This window comes from Vidua macroura, chromosome 1 (assembly GCF_024509145.1).
Source record: "Vidua macroura isolate BioBank_ID:100142 chromosome 1, ASM2450914v1, whole genome shotgun sequence".
Lineage (NCBI taxonomy): Eukaryota > Metazoa > Chordata > Aves > Passeriformes > Viduidae > Vidua > Vidua macroura.
Window position 1 is genome coordinate 113,602,194 of NC_071571.1, and position 16,915 is coordinate 113,619,108.

Consider the following 16,915-nt stretch of genomic DNA (forward strand, 5'->3'; position numbering starts at 1 on the left):
TTTATGTTCTGTGGCTAGAAACAAATGTTGGTAGGTTGTCCATCAGCACCAAGCAAATACACTCTAGTCTTTTAGCATTTATGTAATTTCACTAATGGACAAGAACAGTTATTTTATAAGGGCTGACTTTCATGCTTTTTTCCTTTGTCTCATTTTTGTTCTTTATCCTCTGTGTCCTCCCCTGTCTTTCCCTTTACAGTTATAAAGCTGCAGCAGCTGACAAAGGAAATTGCCTTAGACCATAATTCTTTTGTAGTAAGACACTCTCCGGAGATCAGTAACACAGTAGAACTGAGCATGAACAAGATCTTAATCCTACTCAGTTCCCTACCGCTGCTATAACTCTGGACAAAGTGTCACTTGGCAAGAATGAAATCTTTCTCAATTAGCTATGAGACAAACAGACAAATTAAGGTGTATCCCAGGTGCCTGAAGACTCAATTACTTTTATTCTTAGAAACAAGGACCTGGAGGGCTTAAGCTCTTGATTTAGTTTGACTTGTAGGACTATCATGTATTTTAGTTAGACGACAAACAGCATTAGCTTGAAAGGTGCCCATTGAAGTTTAGCATAATTCTGTAAGATATATCACACATTAAAAAATTACCTAAAAAATCTAAAAGGAAGAATAATCCAAACAGTCAGAGTATCAAGAAAAAAAGGAGGCAGTGTTGGAAACAGCTGTAGATTTTTGAAGGTGTGATGGAAAAGACAACAAACGAATTTGATGAAACTAGAACTTGAAAAGTGACCTCTGACATCCTTTCCTTAATAAAGATGATTTCTTTCTTTAAAAGAAATCCACCATTTACAGGTGATCTGGGATGTAGCTGTCTAATCAATATAAAACACTGACACACTTAGGTTTTTTCCAAGCATCCTACTGAAGGCCAAACTTCTTTTGCTATTATATAATAAAACCTGTGTGATTCATGCCAATGGAATGGCATTGTGTTTATGATTTCCATAGATCATGTATGTAGACAAGATGCACTTCATAAAATCATAGGATATCCTGAGTTGGAAAGGACACATAAGAGTCATCAAAGTCCAACTCCTAGTCCTGGACAGTACAGCCCCAAGAATCACACTCTGTGCCTGAGATCACTGCACAACTTGAGTTCTCTCAGGCTTGGAGCTGTGACCACTTCCCTGGGGAGCCTGTTCCAGTACCCAACCACCCTCTGGGTAAATGTCCAGTTTTAATGTCCAGTCTAGACCTCACTTGACACAACTTCAGGCCATTCCCTCAGGTTCTATCACTGGTCACCACAGAGAAGAGATCAGTGTCTGCCCCTCCTCTTTCCTTCACAAGGAAGTTGAAGACTATGATGAGGTCTTCCCTTAGTTTTCTCCAAGTGGTCTCAGCTGCTCCTCATGTGGGTTCATTGGCAGGTGAAATGACGCCATTGTAGTATGTGGTGCAAACACTATTGCTCAAGTTTATTAAGTGTAAATAGTCTAGTGCAAGAAGAGAGTTGATCCACAGTGGATAATTCGACACAGAAGAGACAAAACTGTTAAATAATAAATTAAAGGTAGTTCATCACTGAATCCACAGGAAATAGATTAAATCTGTTCTGGTTGGAGATTCCTATGTAGAAAAAATACACATTTTCTTTTCTATCTGTGCTGCTTAATGCCCTCTGTATCCTAAATTATATATCTGTCCCAGATCCGTGGACTAATCAGACATTCACATTTCTATGAATATTCCATAGAGCATGGTAAGTAAAAACACAGTCACCTATTCATTCTATATTTGTTTGATAATCTGGTCTCTGTTTAGGATTAGAACAAACTCCTTGACCCAAAATCAAACAAAAACTCTTAATGAATATTCCTAGTCATAGCCCAAACAAAGATAATTAGTTATGATAATTTCCATATTTCTGATGTCATTACCTAGATGGAAAGTGATTTTGTTTGATGTCATCTCACCTAAATTATATGTGGATTAGTCCAAGATTCTGGGAATAAGTAGCAAACTGACATATAATATGAACGTGAAACTATTTTCTAAGGTACCATTAAGAATACGTGTTCTATATCTAGCACTGTTGCTAAGAATAGAAACAATATAATTTCTTAATTTGTGTGACTGTATTACAGGTATAGAAGTCAATAGCTTTTATTCCATGTGTCATTTATATGTTGCATTTATGTACCAAATATAAAATAAAAATATGCAGGCAGAGAGCATCCTTTTTAATTATAGTAGAATAACACTAGTGAAAGATAATAGGCAGTAATTTGTTTGCAAAGGCTAGTACAAATGAGTCCTAGATGATTACTTATAAATAAAATATTTCTCATTAAAAAGTATTGGTGAAGAATCTTGGTCCCAGATACATCACAGGAAAAGAAATCCTGCTAATTCAGTGAATACAGGATTTTGCTTTTTGATGATTTGCTATTACAATAATTTAATAACATCTCAAGAGGAGTCTTAAATCTAATTTGTCAGCTTGTCTGCACAGTTTATTTGTTTGCATTGCATTCTGGTATTCTTTGAAGGTAATTTTATTAAATGGTGTAAAATACAGAAAGCAGGCTAAGCAATATATGAATAATAATTGAAAAAGGGATTTATATCTTATTGGTTGTTTTCAATTTTATGCATGATATATACTGTACTTGTTCAAAGAGATTGTCTTAGAGCATTTTTCAAGACATGGATTAATTATGTCAGATACTTTGTGGCCAAAAATGGGAGTGTGCAAATTGTGGCACTGGTGGTATTTTCAGTGTGTACCTTGCTCCCCACTTGCTGAATTGGACTCCTTGCTGTTGTTCCTAAATTCTATCTCTACTCATTAAATGAGAGTTCACTTTTCTTCCATTCATTGAGAAGCAATAAATAGTGCATCCTGAGTTCTCCTCTTTATCTTCCATCAAGGCATTATAATGCTGCGTGCCATGACTTGAAAGGTGTGTCAGGATCTTCAAGAGTAGCTGATGCCACTGTCTACAAGAGAATCTTTTTTAATTCAGTTGCAATTTGTGCTTTCAAAGGAATTGGCACCTGACCCACCTGTCAAATCTATTTTAGGGCAAACAAAAATTTACTGTTTCCTATAAATGCTGTATATAGACCTGTAAAATATTCTCAGTGATGCAGGTTATGTACAGTTACTGAGGGAAGTACTTGAAGAGAACAGGCTGGTTTTGTCAGCTAAAAGTAGCCCTATGAGTGTTAAGCTCACCAGTTAGTACTTCTGCTTGTATTTCATAATTCCTGAAAACTGATTTAGAAATATTTTATGTGACACACATTTGGGTGTTTGACAATTTTCAAAAAAGCCAGCATGTTTTACAAATGTACTTATTGGTTAAAAGTCAATATGCGTACATAAATATATTTGTACAAAATTATTACAGCCTGTGTTAACTTTCTGAGGCAATCATTCAACAAATGGTTCTGGTTCAAAAACATTAAAAAATAATGACTGTGACAGTGGTGTAGATCAGAATTCCCAAGGATACCTATACCTCATACAGGAGAATTAACCATTAAAAATAGAATTTGGAAGCGTAATCACAGGGAACCCTGTAACACTGAAGTCAGCCCATAGGATCGTGAAAGATAACACATGAAACTCTCTCTCTCTCATGTGTTAATGTCCCTGCTGTAGTTGCACATCTCTGTGAAACTGGTGCTCAGGTGAGTGGGTGTGGTCTCTCCTTTTTTACAGTGGCACTATAAAGTAGTCATTGGAAAAAGGATAGGTATGGTCCCTGTTCACTGCTTATGCATTTTGCAGCAATGCAAATGAAAAAAAGAAAAGAACCATACTCAGAACATGTGCAACCAGAGAGATTAATCCAGTGATCCCCAAGATACTTTATTTTAAGCAATGTGACTGCAGTCACAGCATTCTGTATCCCTTATAGACGTGCTACACATACAAAATGTGCACTTCTGGCTACACAGGGCAGCACTTCGGCCTCTTTGGCAGGAGAAAGGATTTAAATGGGTCTTACTGGGCATTTAATTAACTAATTTTCTCAACTTTTGCTATCTAGAATTTGAACTTCTAGTTTAAGTGGTTTAAGCTATCTGTTACACTTTCAATGTAGTATAGCATATTGTAGCAAACACACATCCAGACTCTACCATAATGAACCAGTTCTCGCCATTTTAAACCAGGATGTAGGATTTTTTTATTTAGAGATTCTCTAGAAAAAAGTAGTCAGGGTGACTAGCTTGAAATATTTTGCATTCACAACTTAGTGACTTAAAGCTTACAACATTTCCCTATTCTTATTTTTGCAAATGACCAATCCCTCATGTGGACAACTTTGAGGGAAAGTGTGTGCAATTTGTTGAAGATCACTCAAAAGGAGCAGATCATTCTTTCATGTGGGAATCATTTAATGTATTGTCAATAGCATTTCTACTCCTTAAACTTTAGATGAAGAGTAATTAATTGTCTCTGCAGAGACTGTCAGTTCTAAGAGCTTGTTTTAGTATCTTGATGTTGAAGTGCAGTTTTGTTGGGATTAGTTCTCTCTACACTATAGACCTGATTTTGCAGTGTTCTTAAGTAAGAGCCTCTGCTAAGTAGGAGTCTCCAAAACCAACGTTATGCATAAATTGAAGTGTGTTCCTGAGTCATGCCTGTGGTTTGGTGTGACTGTCATTCTCTTTCCTCTGAATGGCAATGAAGTGCTTGGCAAAGCATGGAAATGTCAAAGTACCTCAGTTCTATGCATCCTTCATCTTCATTCAGACTTAATCTGACTGGGAATAAGGCCAGGTACCTTGGGATTTTGCCTGAACATCTAAGGGTCCTTTTTAATGCTGCATCTCTCTCCTGGCCTCTCCATATATCATCAGAGAAGAGAAAGATGATAGCTCATTGCTTTGATTGTTTTCTCCTGAGATAAAGAGACAATCAATGCCCTTTACATTTCTCATCCAGGAAATGACATACTTAAGTAGATTTGCTGTCCCTGCAGAAAGGCAATGGTCTTGATCTTCTGGCAAGATTTCATAGATCTGTTAAAAAAAAGGAGTTTACAAAGCAGGTAGGAATATAGCCACCTGAATGATGTTGTATACTGGATTGTTTTGCTTTGTTTTGTTTTTACCTTACTACTTGTACAATATAAATAAACATCTTTGATCAAACAACGTCAAAGGAATTTCAAACACTGAAATGAGGGAAGCTATTCTATTTTCTGTAGCACAGATTGGTGGGCTCAGGAGGACAACATTTGAAACAAATAGGATATATTTTCACATAAACTGCCAAATTCCTGTAGTTTATGTGAAACGGATGTCCCTAACAGTGTTTATGGCAAATGGGAGCTCATCTGTCACATACAAGCAGAGAATGAAAGTGGTGCTGAGACTAGGATTCTTTTTTTTTTATTTGTAAGGGGCAACTATATAGAGACAATTCTGGAGAAAAATTCTAGCACTTGCTTTGTGTATAGTGCACAGTTAAGATGCTCTCCTTGTGGTTTCTTTTCTCGTCAGGTTGCTAAGACAAAAATAACAAACTTTATTCAGCTTGGTGCAGGGTAGAGATTTTTTTGCCAGTCATAGAGACCAACACATCCCAAAGCAGAGGGGCCTGCATAGATTTAGGACAGTTAAAAGTTTGACTTCCCCCATAATATTAGACCTCCCCCAGTAGATAGTAAATCATTCATAAATAAAGACTAAGGGCCCTCCTACACCACTGAGAGAAAGTAATTTATAAACCCTTAGACAAAAGGGTTGCCTTAAGGTTCTGATGCCTGTGAAATTAATGTTCATCCAAGTAGTAGCACAATGTAAGTGATGTTGACCTCCTAATTATGTGAAATACTATTGGAATCACAATGAAATAGTTTAAAAATCCAAAATACCTAGATGGTGGGGGATATCTTTAAATGAGGTTGAAAAGACAACAAAAAATAGCTCTTTTCCATTTTTAAGCAAAGTAGTTTAAAATTGTTTTTTTATTCATAAAACCACACTAGATATAATTTTAAAGAGATTTTTGTAGACATCTGTAAATTGTATTACTTGTATATTTATTTTATAAAGCATTATGTCTTTTTCAACAAGACACAATGCAATTCATAATATAATTACTTGAAAGGCCAATGAGACGGTTAGAATTAATGAGTTACTCAAATTCCTTACTAGAGCTCTCATAAATAAACTCAAAATATATTCTCCTTAAGAAATTTTATTATTTTATCTATTAAAAATATATATTTGTTTTTATTATGATATACCCTTTATGTTAATACTAGATTTTTTTAATATGGAAAGAGGGGGCTCGTATGTCAGATCAATATGTCAGATATAGTGGGGAATCCACAGATCATCAGGAGAAAAAATCCTTCTCTTTTTTATTTAAATATTAAATATAGATAAAGGAATTTCAGGGTAAATTTCACAAATGTAGTCTGACAGGTGTTATTCAAGCACTGCCAAAGTATAACATATCTATATGACTAAAGGAATCTGGCCCTAGAACACTATCTTAATTTAATTATGTACGATGGAGGTGTTAAAACTTTCCTTGGAAGGAGATCAGCTATTTCTAATACAATTTTCATGATAACTGCATTGACACTTGTGTATGATTTTTTAATATTTTGTTGGTTTTTCTTTTCCCTTTAGGCCGTGCTTTGGAGATACAAGTTTTCCCAGCTCAAAGGTTCTTCAGATGATGGGAAGAGCAAAATCAAATTTTTGTTCCAAAACCAAGATACTAAACAAATCGAAGCAAAGGTAAAAACAATACATTGTTTGTCTAAAGGTAATATACAATTTCCAAAGCAGCTAGGGGAGTGGGGAAGTATAGTAAACTAAGTGGAAATATTAGGTTAATGCTCAAAAAATGCAAAGAAAACCAATGAAATTGAAACTTTATCTAGTTAAAAATTTTTTTGAAAGGTGCAATTAGATTTAAAAATAATAAAATACAGGATGTATGTATATATGGGTTTAGGCTTTTTTTCCAACTCTGCTCTTTGTCATTGGGATAAAGTTTGAGTACCCTGTTTTTCCCCGTATAGTTGTATCATGCAGAAATGGTGGAAAATATATCCTCAAGTTAACCTGAGAATAAAACTCAGTAAAGGTTGAAAATCTGTTTTTATTTCTCAGAGAAAAAAAAAAAAAAGTGTAGATTAAATACATGTTTCCTAACAAGACTGAAGTGTCTGGGTCTAATGCAAAATCAGAAGAGTTGCTTTTCCAGTTGTGCTTTTGATTCAAGAGTTAATTCATAAAAACAGTAGCTGTGAGAGCTTTAAGTTTACTTCAGTTTATGTCTTTTGAGAATGAGGGCATTTACTGTCCCAATGTTTGTGAGAGGTGATCTTCCCAAGGTCTGTGATGGCTGTAACTGCCTTGAAGTCTGGGTCAAAGTTCTTTTTTTACTAGAATCCAAATTTTAGTGTAAATCTAAACACTATATTCTTGTGAATGTCTAAGCTTTGCTTTTAAAGGATTTACTATATTGTTTTTCCTGACCATGTTGGAGACAAAATGAACGTGATAACAAAACAATTCCATGAGCAAAAAGGAAATGCTTAAATAAATTGTTTATAAGGGCTAAATATGTAGAGTATTATAAAATATGTAAAGAAAAATAAATGCATTGTTTTGGGGATAGTTATGTGCTTAAATGCCAATAGCTACATTAAGCATCTTCCTCCATGTCTCTTTATGCTTCATGCTAATTATTTTCTACCCAGCAGCTATTTACTTGATTTTGAGTGGTTTACTCAGTAAAATAAAGGTATGTATGAGTCCCCATTAAATCAATAGCAATGAAATGTGGGGACCATGGTTTTGATACCCTTATGTTCTGCTGCATCTCAAAGATAAATACTTCCTTATTTCTGATTTTCTTCAGGGATATTTTTAGTAGTACAGAATGTTTTTTCAGCTGTAATAAGACATGAGAGTTCAACCTAATGTCATGAGGACGATTTACTCTTAAGAAAGTAATTGTAAACTTTTATCCTACTCTTATGTACAGCTGAAGGATGAAAGTCATCATTATTTTTCTAATATCTGTCTGCTATTGTTGTCATATTAACACATTATTTTAGCACTAACAAAAAATTATAGGAGTCCAAGAATGGCACACTGTTGGGGTGTTTGGGGATTTTGGGGGTTTTGGTTTTGCTTTTTTTGTTTTTTTTTAAACTGGTAAAACTAGAATGTATTTTTAATACTGAATTACATTAAAAATAAAACTAAAGAATAAAATACAGATTTTGAAAAAAAATAGGGTTGTTTCATGTTTTAAATTATATCTGTCATATAAATCACTTAGAGATACATAAGTATGCTGGACATACCCAAGCCTTAGAGGTATCCTGGTGCTTTTATTGAGGTAGAAATAGCACATTACACCTTATGAAGCCAGAGTATTATACAAACCTCCTAACATGCTGATTAATATGCTGTCTTGTTCCCTGGTTGCTGCTCTTTACTATAAATTTAATCTTTCACATTACTCAGTTTTGAAATAAAAATTTGTTAATTTTAATTAATTTTCTTGTTGAGCAAAGCATATCAACTCTATGCAAAGATGTCAGGTTATATTCTCTTTGGAAGGTGCTGTGGCATTTATAACGAATACTTCTATCCATTCCAATTTGTTTACATATTAAGTATGTTGCTTAATCTAAGAAATGTAGATAAATGTGCCTGCAAAATGAATGTGAAGGTTCTTGGGTCATATATTTTCAAGTTGTTAACTTACAATTTTATGGATAACCCCCTTCTGTATTCTTTAAACCTTTCATAGATTTAAAGCACTATTCATCATAAGGAGAGGTGGAACAGTCTAGCCTCTATTTTCTTGCTTTACATTCCTGAGTCAGAAGTATAGCTATTTGTGGAACTGTTGAGTCATTAAGAAATGTTAATCAGATTTTTAGAAATATTTGTAATGCCAGATTTCATGAATACTGTATGCAGGCTTCATTTGAAATCAGAGGATGGAAATTTTGTAAAACATCTGTTAAAGGTTCTGATGAATATTCATGACACGGTTATCATCACCTGTTAAATGCAGCTGGCCTGGAGACCCACTGCTGTCACACTTTCCTTATGATTCTCTTCCTTTTTTTTCCCCATGTTATAATACATGGAGAATAATCAGAATGTAGTGAAAGGTGAATTCAGCAGATAATAAAACCAAAAAATTGAGGAACCATTGCACCAATGTATTAGGGCTCTTCACTTACTTATTCCCAAGCAGCAAGGTGGAAGCAGAGCGTAGCAGGAAACTTTCTAGACACTGCAAATACTGTGTTCAGTTTCAGTCCACTCACTAAAAAAAAGCCATTAAGATGGTGAAGTGAGTCCAGAAAAGGGCAACAGAGCTGGTGAAGGGTCTGGAACACAAGCTTGATGAGGAGCAACTGATGGAGCTGGGGTTGTCTAGCCTGGAGAAAAGGAGGCTCAGGGAGGAATCTCACTGCTCTCTACAACTGCTTAAAAGGAGATTGTAGCCAGGTGGGGTCAGCCTATTCTCATAATTAAAAAGGGATTGGACAAGATGAAATGGCCTCAAGTTGCACCAGGGGAGGTATAGGTTGAATACTAGGAAAAATACATTCACCAGGAAGGTTGTCAATCATTGGAAAAGGCTGCTCAGGGAAGTGGCAGAATCACCACCCCCAAAGGGATGGTGTAGATACGTAGATGTGACACTTGGGGACATGGTTTAGTAGTGGATTTGTCAGTGCTGGATTAACCATTCTACTCAAAAAATGTCCTATTCAACCTAAATGATTCTATGATTCTATATAGCTTCACAGAAAAATATGTGCTATCAAAATCCAAATTCTTCCTGTCTTCCTTCATTTATAATGCAGAACATTTTGTGTATCTCATGCTTTCCCAGATGTGTGTGATTATGGCAAGTTGAACCTGTGTGATAATACCCTTTAGCTTTAGAACACTTATTCATGATCTGCAGAATCAAGAGTGACAAAGTGCTCATCTACTGAATTTTGATCCAAACTTAGATAAATTCATTACTATTTTAGAAATGTGTTCCAGCTTGTAGATATACATTTCCTGGGTAAAAAAATAAGTATGCATCAACATTTTAAGTTTTATCATACTGTCTTCATAATTTTCTAGCACCTTCTCTTTATTCTGGTGGAATATAGTGAGATACTAATATTAATGTTAGAAAAATCTAGGAAAAATGCATTTTGGAGTAAAGTCCAGCACCACGTACATTCATCACTTAGCTTTTTTTTTTTTGGTTTTTTTTTTGGTTTTCTTGGTGTTTTTTTTTTTTTTTTTGGTTTTTTTTTTTTGGTTTTTTTTTTTTTTTTGTTGTTGTTGTTGTTGTTTTTGGGAAAAACAATTGCCACCAGAGTTTATATTCCTAAGTGAAAGAAAGTCCTTCACTGACACTAAATAGCTAAGATTTTTATGTCAATGTTTTTTATAGTGTGCTTCATGCCTGACTTAAAAAATTCAAAATGGCATGCCTTGAGAAATACAGCATGTGCTATGAATTTAGTTACAGTTTAATTTATTTCCCAGTATTGTTCTTTTCAGCTTTAAAATAATTTTAGGTGTTCAAACATTTCAAATACTGCCTTTTTTCTGTAGAGACATTGTACCCATGCATTTGTTTGGCTTCTCTCTAAGTGAAATTATGTTATTGTAAAGATATATAATAATATATAAAAATAAAGATATATAATATAGAATAAAAGAAATCCTCATGGATTTAAGCAGTTCCAGTCTAAAAATCTGAACAATAATTACCATAGGTCACACCAGTGGGTCTATGGCACGGTGCCTGAAAGCAAACACCTTACTAAAAAGGTATCTAAGGCAAGGTCTAAGTTGTTTCTGTCAAGAAAACCACTTAAGGGCAGCATTAATCACTGATACCCCTTAGACATTCCAATCTGTAGGTTATTTCCCAGCTGTCAGTCAGCAGGAGATATTGCACAATTTTGCTCAGTGAGACGAAATTTTTATGAGTGAGAGCCACAAAATAGAGCTGTCACCTTGATGGAATGTGGAGCCAATGTGTCCCTGTATTTATTCTTACGAAGCTGTTTGGTTTGGGTTAAAAAAAAACTAAACACAGGAGGGCAAAGCTTTCTCTGCATCTGTAAGGCCCAAAAGGGATTCTCTTAGACCTTCCCATCTAGTTACTTATCAGTTTATCTGTTTGTTTAGCTATAGTTTAATGATCCATTAGTATCTCAGTAGTATCACAGCAGCTTCTGGAGGTGATACACAATCTAAGGACTGTAATAAACTCAGAGTGGTGTGATCTTTAATTTAACCTAAGTATTAGACTTTTCTGACAAAACAGAAGAGTACCTTAAATCTTGGAGAGTTCCTGTTCCAAGATATAAACATATGCCTCCAAACATTGGAGTAAGTGATGTGTATAAAAATCATCTAATTACATTATTGAATTTTTACCAAACTGGGAACTGAGGGTCTCTGTATATTTGGTAAAACATGTATGATTCAAAAGCTACACCTCAGTCTGTGCTTTCACCTCCTGCAACTTGCAGCACAACAGTTCTCTCTTAAAAACTCAGGCAAAGTCACATTGCTGTGCGGCATCAGGTGAGCTTTTGTTCACAGATTGGCTGAACTCCTAAACTAAGCAGTAAAACTGAAGTGGGTACAAAAATAAGTTTATCAAGATGAAGGTCCAGTCCATTGTCTTCATCTATTTGAATATAGTAAGCCAAAGAAGGCCCAAATATGGTATCAGCAAAGGGAGAAATTTAACTTCAAGGATTTCAAATTAATCTCATTATTAATCAATATTACCTTAGTATTAATTAATGCCAATTAATTTGTATTTGAAATTATCTTGCAAAGAAATCTAATCTAAATATCCTTAATGACTACTGATCACATTACTGTGAAAAAAATACCCACTTTCTCCTGTTGCAAGGTGATTTGATGGGTGCTTGCATCATTTTCCTAACTGACATTTCTGCTCATTTCAAGTCTGTTCTCCAAAATGCAATTTTAAATTAATCCTTGTTCTTAGCCTTGAGGGTTTTTTCAGTGAGCATCACAGTGCTCTTCACATTTAGAGTATCATCTTTAAATGGGCTATAAGTATACAGCCTTAAGATTTTTATAAAGTGATTGCTCAGTTGCAGTTACTGAATTTTAGAGTTCAGATTTCTGACTTGTGTTGGTTTCTGTGGTTCAGTTTTTAGTTTTCCCACGTCTTACACATGGATTATTTGTCTAATATCTACTTTAGATCAGATTGTATGCAAATACAGAGACCATGTAACTCCACTTTTGATTAACAAATATCTTCTCATATAATCTGTTTATATATGGATGAAAGACAACACATTTTGAATTTTTTTTTAAATATGTTTTAAAGTACTCATGGTAATGGGTACTTCAAAACATACAATTGCTGGATTTTGTAAATGTGTCATCTATGTAGTTGTATCATACTACATAATATATGTATAATGCAATGCAATAAGAGATTTCTGGAGTTTGTTTTCTTTTAGGAAAACTCTCTTTTTTCTCTTTCTTTCTCTGTCTTTTTAATCCAGACTTCTTTTGTGAAAAGCTACTAGAATTCCAATATACTTCTGACATTTTTAATGACTGCATCTTTCTCACGTGCCTTTTTGCCCACTTACGTTGTCCTCAGCAGGAACTGCACATGTTCAGATTAATAATCTGGAGGTGGCTGGTATAATGACAGCAATGTAGGGGGAGAGCAGCTTAATCAAGAGATAGCTTAGAAAGACAATTTAAAGACCAGAGGGTACACTGATATTCCTGGGAGAGTAGGATCTTAGATGAGGTGTACAGGCAACAGTCTGGAAATTATAATAATAGTAAATTGTGTACTTGTGCATGGACAAGTAGGTGTGGTTTAAATTAGGATTTCTTTGCTTTTTGGAGGATTCAGAACATGTGACTTTCCCTACTTTCCTACCTACTGGTATCACCTTCAATGGCTTAACTGCATATTTTTTCCGGTTTCTTAGGGTTTGTCTGTTTGTTCACTTGAAACTTCATCTGGATTATGTGTGCAGTACACACTACCCTGCCTAGAGGAAAGTGTACTTGGACAAAAGTATGGCTGAGGACAAAGTGTGTACAAAAACAACCAGGGTGGGTGGGGGTGCACAAAAGCCTGTGGGTTCTCCTGTGTCTGCTGGCAGTAGTGGAGACACCCAAAGGGCAAGTTCCCAGCAGAAGTGAGGGCATGTTTTGTCTGTCAGCAGCTCTACATGGAGTCGTATCTGTTTGTTAAGGTTTCTTGTGATTAGGCTAATCTGCCTGAGAAGTGTTGTTCCTGATAGGTCCTGTTCCCATCAATCAGGTTTCTGAGAACTGAGTTGCAGCCATTAATTAGACCCACATGTACTTGCCACATAGCAGTCAGCCTACTGTGCTTCATATTGCTTCAATTTCCAGTTAAAAATGCATGTCTTCACTGAAATAGAAACAGTGTTTCATTGCAAATAATAACCGAGCATTTGCTGACTTCTCAGTGCTCTTCTTTGCAGTCAAGGTAATTTCCCTCTTGTGCCATTACTATTGATAACAGTTATCAAGTGGGACCTTCAGAGGCTGTTCTGTTGCCTCACCCATTTCCCTTGATGGTCAATTGAACAGTGCATACTCCTGATGTGTTACTATTGCAGAAAGCTGTGATAACTCTTGGAAAAAATTATACTCATGCATAGCAAAAATTCAGTGTCCGGGAGCGGTAATTATGACAGTAACAACGTTTAGCTTGTAGTGTTGCCTAATTGACTTGAACAATTCTCAAACTGTAGCATTTGTTTTAATATGGTTATCTTGTTGAGACATAGGTGGAACTGTAGTCTTTCTACAGATAATACATGCAATTGATATTAAAAATATATGCAATTGATATTAAAAATATTTCACGGTTCCACTAAATATTTATTCCCTTATCTTAAGCTTCAGGTGTGTTTTAATAGTACTGAAAAGGTAAATAAATAAATTAATAAAATGAAGTTAACTGAGAAATAATTTAATTCCAATGGCCCACAGTTGTTATTCTGTAATAGCTTCCATAATTCCTTGTTTCCTCATCTTTGGATGACCACTGTTTTTTTATTTATGATAAATTTTCTTATTTTAAAATTTGAGAGAGGAAAAAATTCATTTTGACATAGTGATAAAATCGCCCTTCTCTCTGGGTTTAAAACTGAGAACGTCTCTAAATGGATTATTTTTTCATATAGACACAGCTGGCAGGTTTGTGAAACTTGGCATAAATTTTATCTTCTTTATTGAGATTTGGTCATCAGGGGAGTTCAAAGAATCTCATGGGATGTTATCAGTTTATTTCTGAGCACGTCTGAAGGACATCTGCTGAGACTGTAGGAGACCTGAACAAAGCTTCACCCATTCAGTACATCACTGGACACTCTGCACATCCACCTGTCTACTTTCACGCTGTTGTCCCTCACCCATGAGGGCTTTGTGAATATCTCCATGTATTCCAGGAAGCAATGTCTTCCAGGAAGTCTCAAGAAGCAGAAAATTGCAGGTTGATGTCATTTGAGAGATTTAGCAATTTTTGTTGAATTTACAATATTTTCATGTTCTTCTAAACAAAAGAGCAAAACTCTGTCAGTATATAGCCTGGAAATACCAATGCTAGATGGAAAGACAAGTAGAATAAACCACAGATAGCAATTACTGGCTTCATGTTGTAAAGAAAAAATCTGTATGGGCAGTGAATCAAAGCAGAAAGATGTAAAATCTGTACTTCTTTCCCTAGACTTGTATACATTGAAGTACCTCAGTAATTGCTTTCCAATACAACAGATATTTACTGATTAAATATCAGCTTCAAAAACACATACTGAAAATAACCTAAAACATTCATCCAATAAAGTCAATTAGACATAAAGGAGCAAATTTATATATGTAAAAAAAATGTAGTTTTTGTTTATTTCCTCTCTAGTGGAGTCTATAAAGTCCCATCTAGCATAATCGCAAGCTGAGTGGGCTATAAAGAAATTTAAATCAAAGCAGAAAAATAAGGAATTTGTATAATATTCCTAATAAATTTAAAACATGGAGTATGTTCTTTTTTTTGGCCCAATATCAAATCCAAATCATCACTGTGTGATAGCAGCATATTTTGGAAATATGTCCTCTTGTTGTTGAGTAAGAAACAACACAGACTAACCAGAAGGCTTGTTAGTACAGCATAGGATAGTTTTACTTCAGATTCTCCTTTTTATACATGGTTTGGATACAGATAGACCTGATTGGTCAATTAATCAATACATTTCACCTGATTTCTTAATTAACAGAACATCTTTCTTATAAGCAATCTTTGAAAAAAAAAAAAAAGAAAACAAAGAGTAGGAAAACAACACCTGCAAGTTCTTTATATTAATAAGTTATTATTGTTTACCTTCAACTCCCTAAAGTCTCACAAATCAGTTCTGGGAAAACTTATCTAGTTTTCTCACTCTTTAACTAAGTTATCACATCCACAATGTCCTCTCTTCTTTAATATATATATTAAAGAATCAGGTAAGAAAATAGTTGTTTAATAGTGTGATTTAATAGCTGATTAATAGTGTGAGGAGACATGATGAACAAATGTAATATATGTGGAACTCAACATTATTAATTTTTGTGGGTACATTAGTTAAATAGCTGTAGTCCAGAGCTGTGTTACAGCACAGCCATAAAGTTTCTATCTAAATTAAACGGCAAAAGTTCCAGATATGCATTAACCTGAGGGAAAATAAAAATTATATAGTGTCACTTTCTTTCCCCTTTAGCTAGTAGGATCTCACATTTCTATGAGGCACTTAGTCCAGAGATTTGTCCATCTTAGCCTCCAAGCAATTATTTACAAAATGTTCCATTTTCAATGTCTAAGTCCCTATAATAGAGAATTACAAGCTACATTAGCAGAACTACATCAAGCTATTAAAATTATTGCTGTTGTAAAAGTGGTTCATTCCTGGTTATATGCTTGTGGGGTGCTTTTCCGTTTCATGTTTAATCTTTTTTTTTTTTTCACTTCCAGGAGCTGGAGTTTTCTAACCTGTTTGCAGTCCTTCACTGTATCCACTCATTCTTTGCAGCCAAAGTGGCTTGTTTGGACCCTTTGTATGTAGGCAGCCAAGCCACAGCTTCTGCTGCTCCCACAACTTCTGGTACTGGCAAATTAAAGTATTCTACTTGACATCCCCCATGACAGCACTTCCACTTAACAACGAGACATAAAAATGTATAAATATTCATAAGATTTAGACCTTTGGTGAACCATGTATGTGGAAACCAATCCTGGAGGCAAGACATCTTGCAGCATCAGCAGATAAATGGTCACGTGGGATCATAATTTCATCTCGGTTCTGCAAGACATCAGTAAATAATCCTAGTCAAAACCCCAGAATAGGATGGATATGCTTTTAGTATTATCTATTTGTACTTACATAGTGCTTTAAGCAGCATTGGAAGCAAAGGAATAAATGGCAAAATGAAGCACTTGAGTATTTAATAAAATTTCAAATTGCTGTAATAATACACAAATAGAATTGTCATTTTCCTCTTTTCAGATGTTTTTAATGACAATATACTCTGAGTATGAACATTATGCCATATCATTATATTATAAATGAGAGCAAGCATACAGTACATGGTGACAAAGGAGATAAGCATGAAAAGACATTTGTGTAAGTACCTCCTCAAATAAGAAAGCACTTTAAGCACTGTTTTAAATACATACTTGGGTTCATACATGGAATCATGCTACTTTTTCCATTTTGTTCTCTTCATCTAAAAGTAACAACTGCAAACATATAGTCATGCTGGTACATTAAAAACAAAACAAACAAGCCACAAAAAGAAAAAAAAAACCACTTTTCCATGGGTAAGTCCCTCTTCTTCAAGTAAAA

At 34.9% G+C, this 16,915-nt stretch overlaps 1 protein-coding gene across 1 annotated transcript in view; it reads left to right on the top strand.

Moving 5' to 3' along the window:
* Nucleotides 1-16,538, top strand: part of SNTG1 (syntrophin gamma 1) — a 311,423-nt gene extending 294,885 nt beyond the window's left edge. The window contains exons 17-18 of the mRNA XM_053997588.1: nt 6,627-6,737; nt 16,045-16,538. Coding sequence (XP_053853563.1) covers nt 6,627-6,737; nt 16,045-16,203 — 270 coding nt within the window. The 3' untranslated portion in view covers nt 16,204-16,538. The remainder of the gene's footprint in view (nt 1-6,626; nt 6,738-16,044) is intronic.
* Nucleotides 16,539-16,915: the final 377 nt, after the last annotated feature.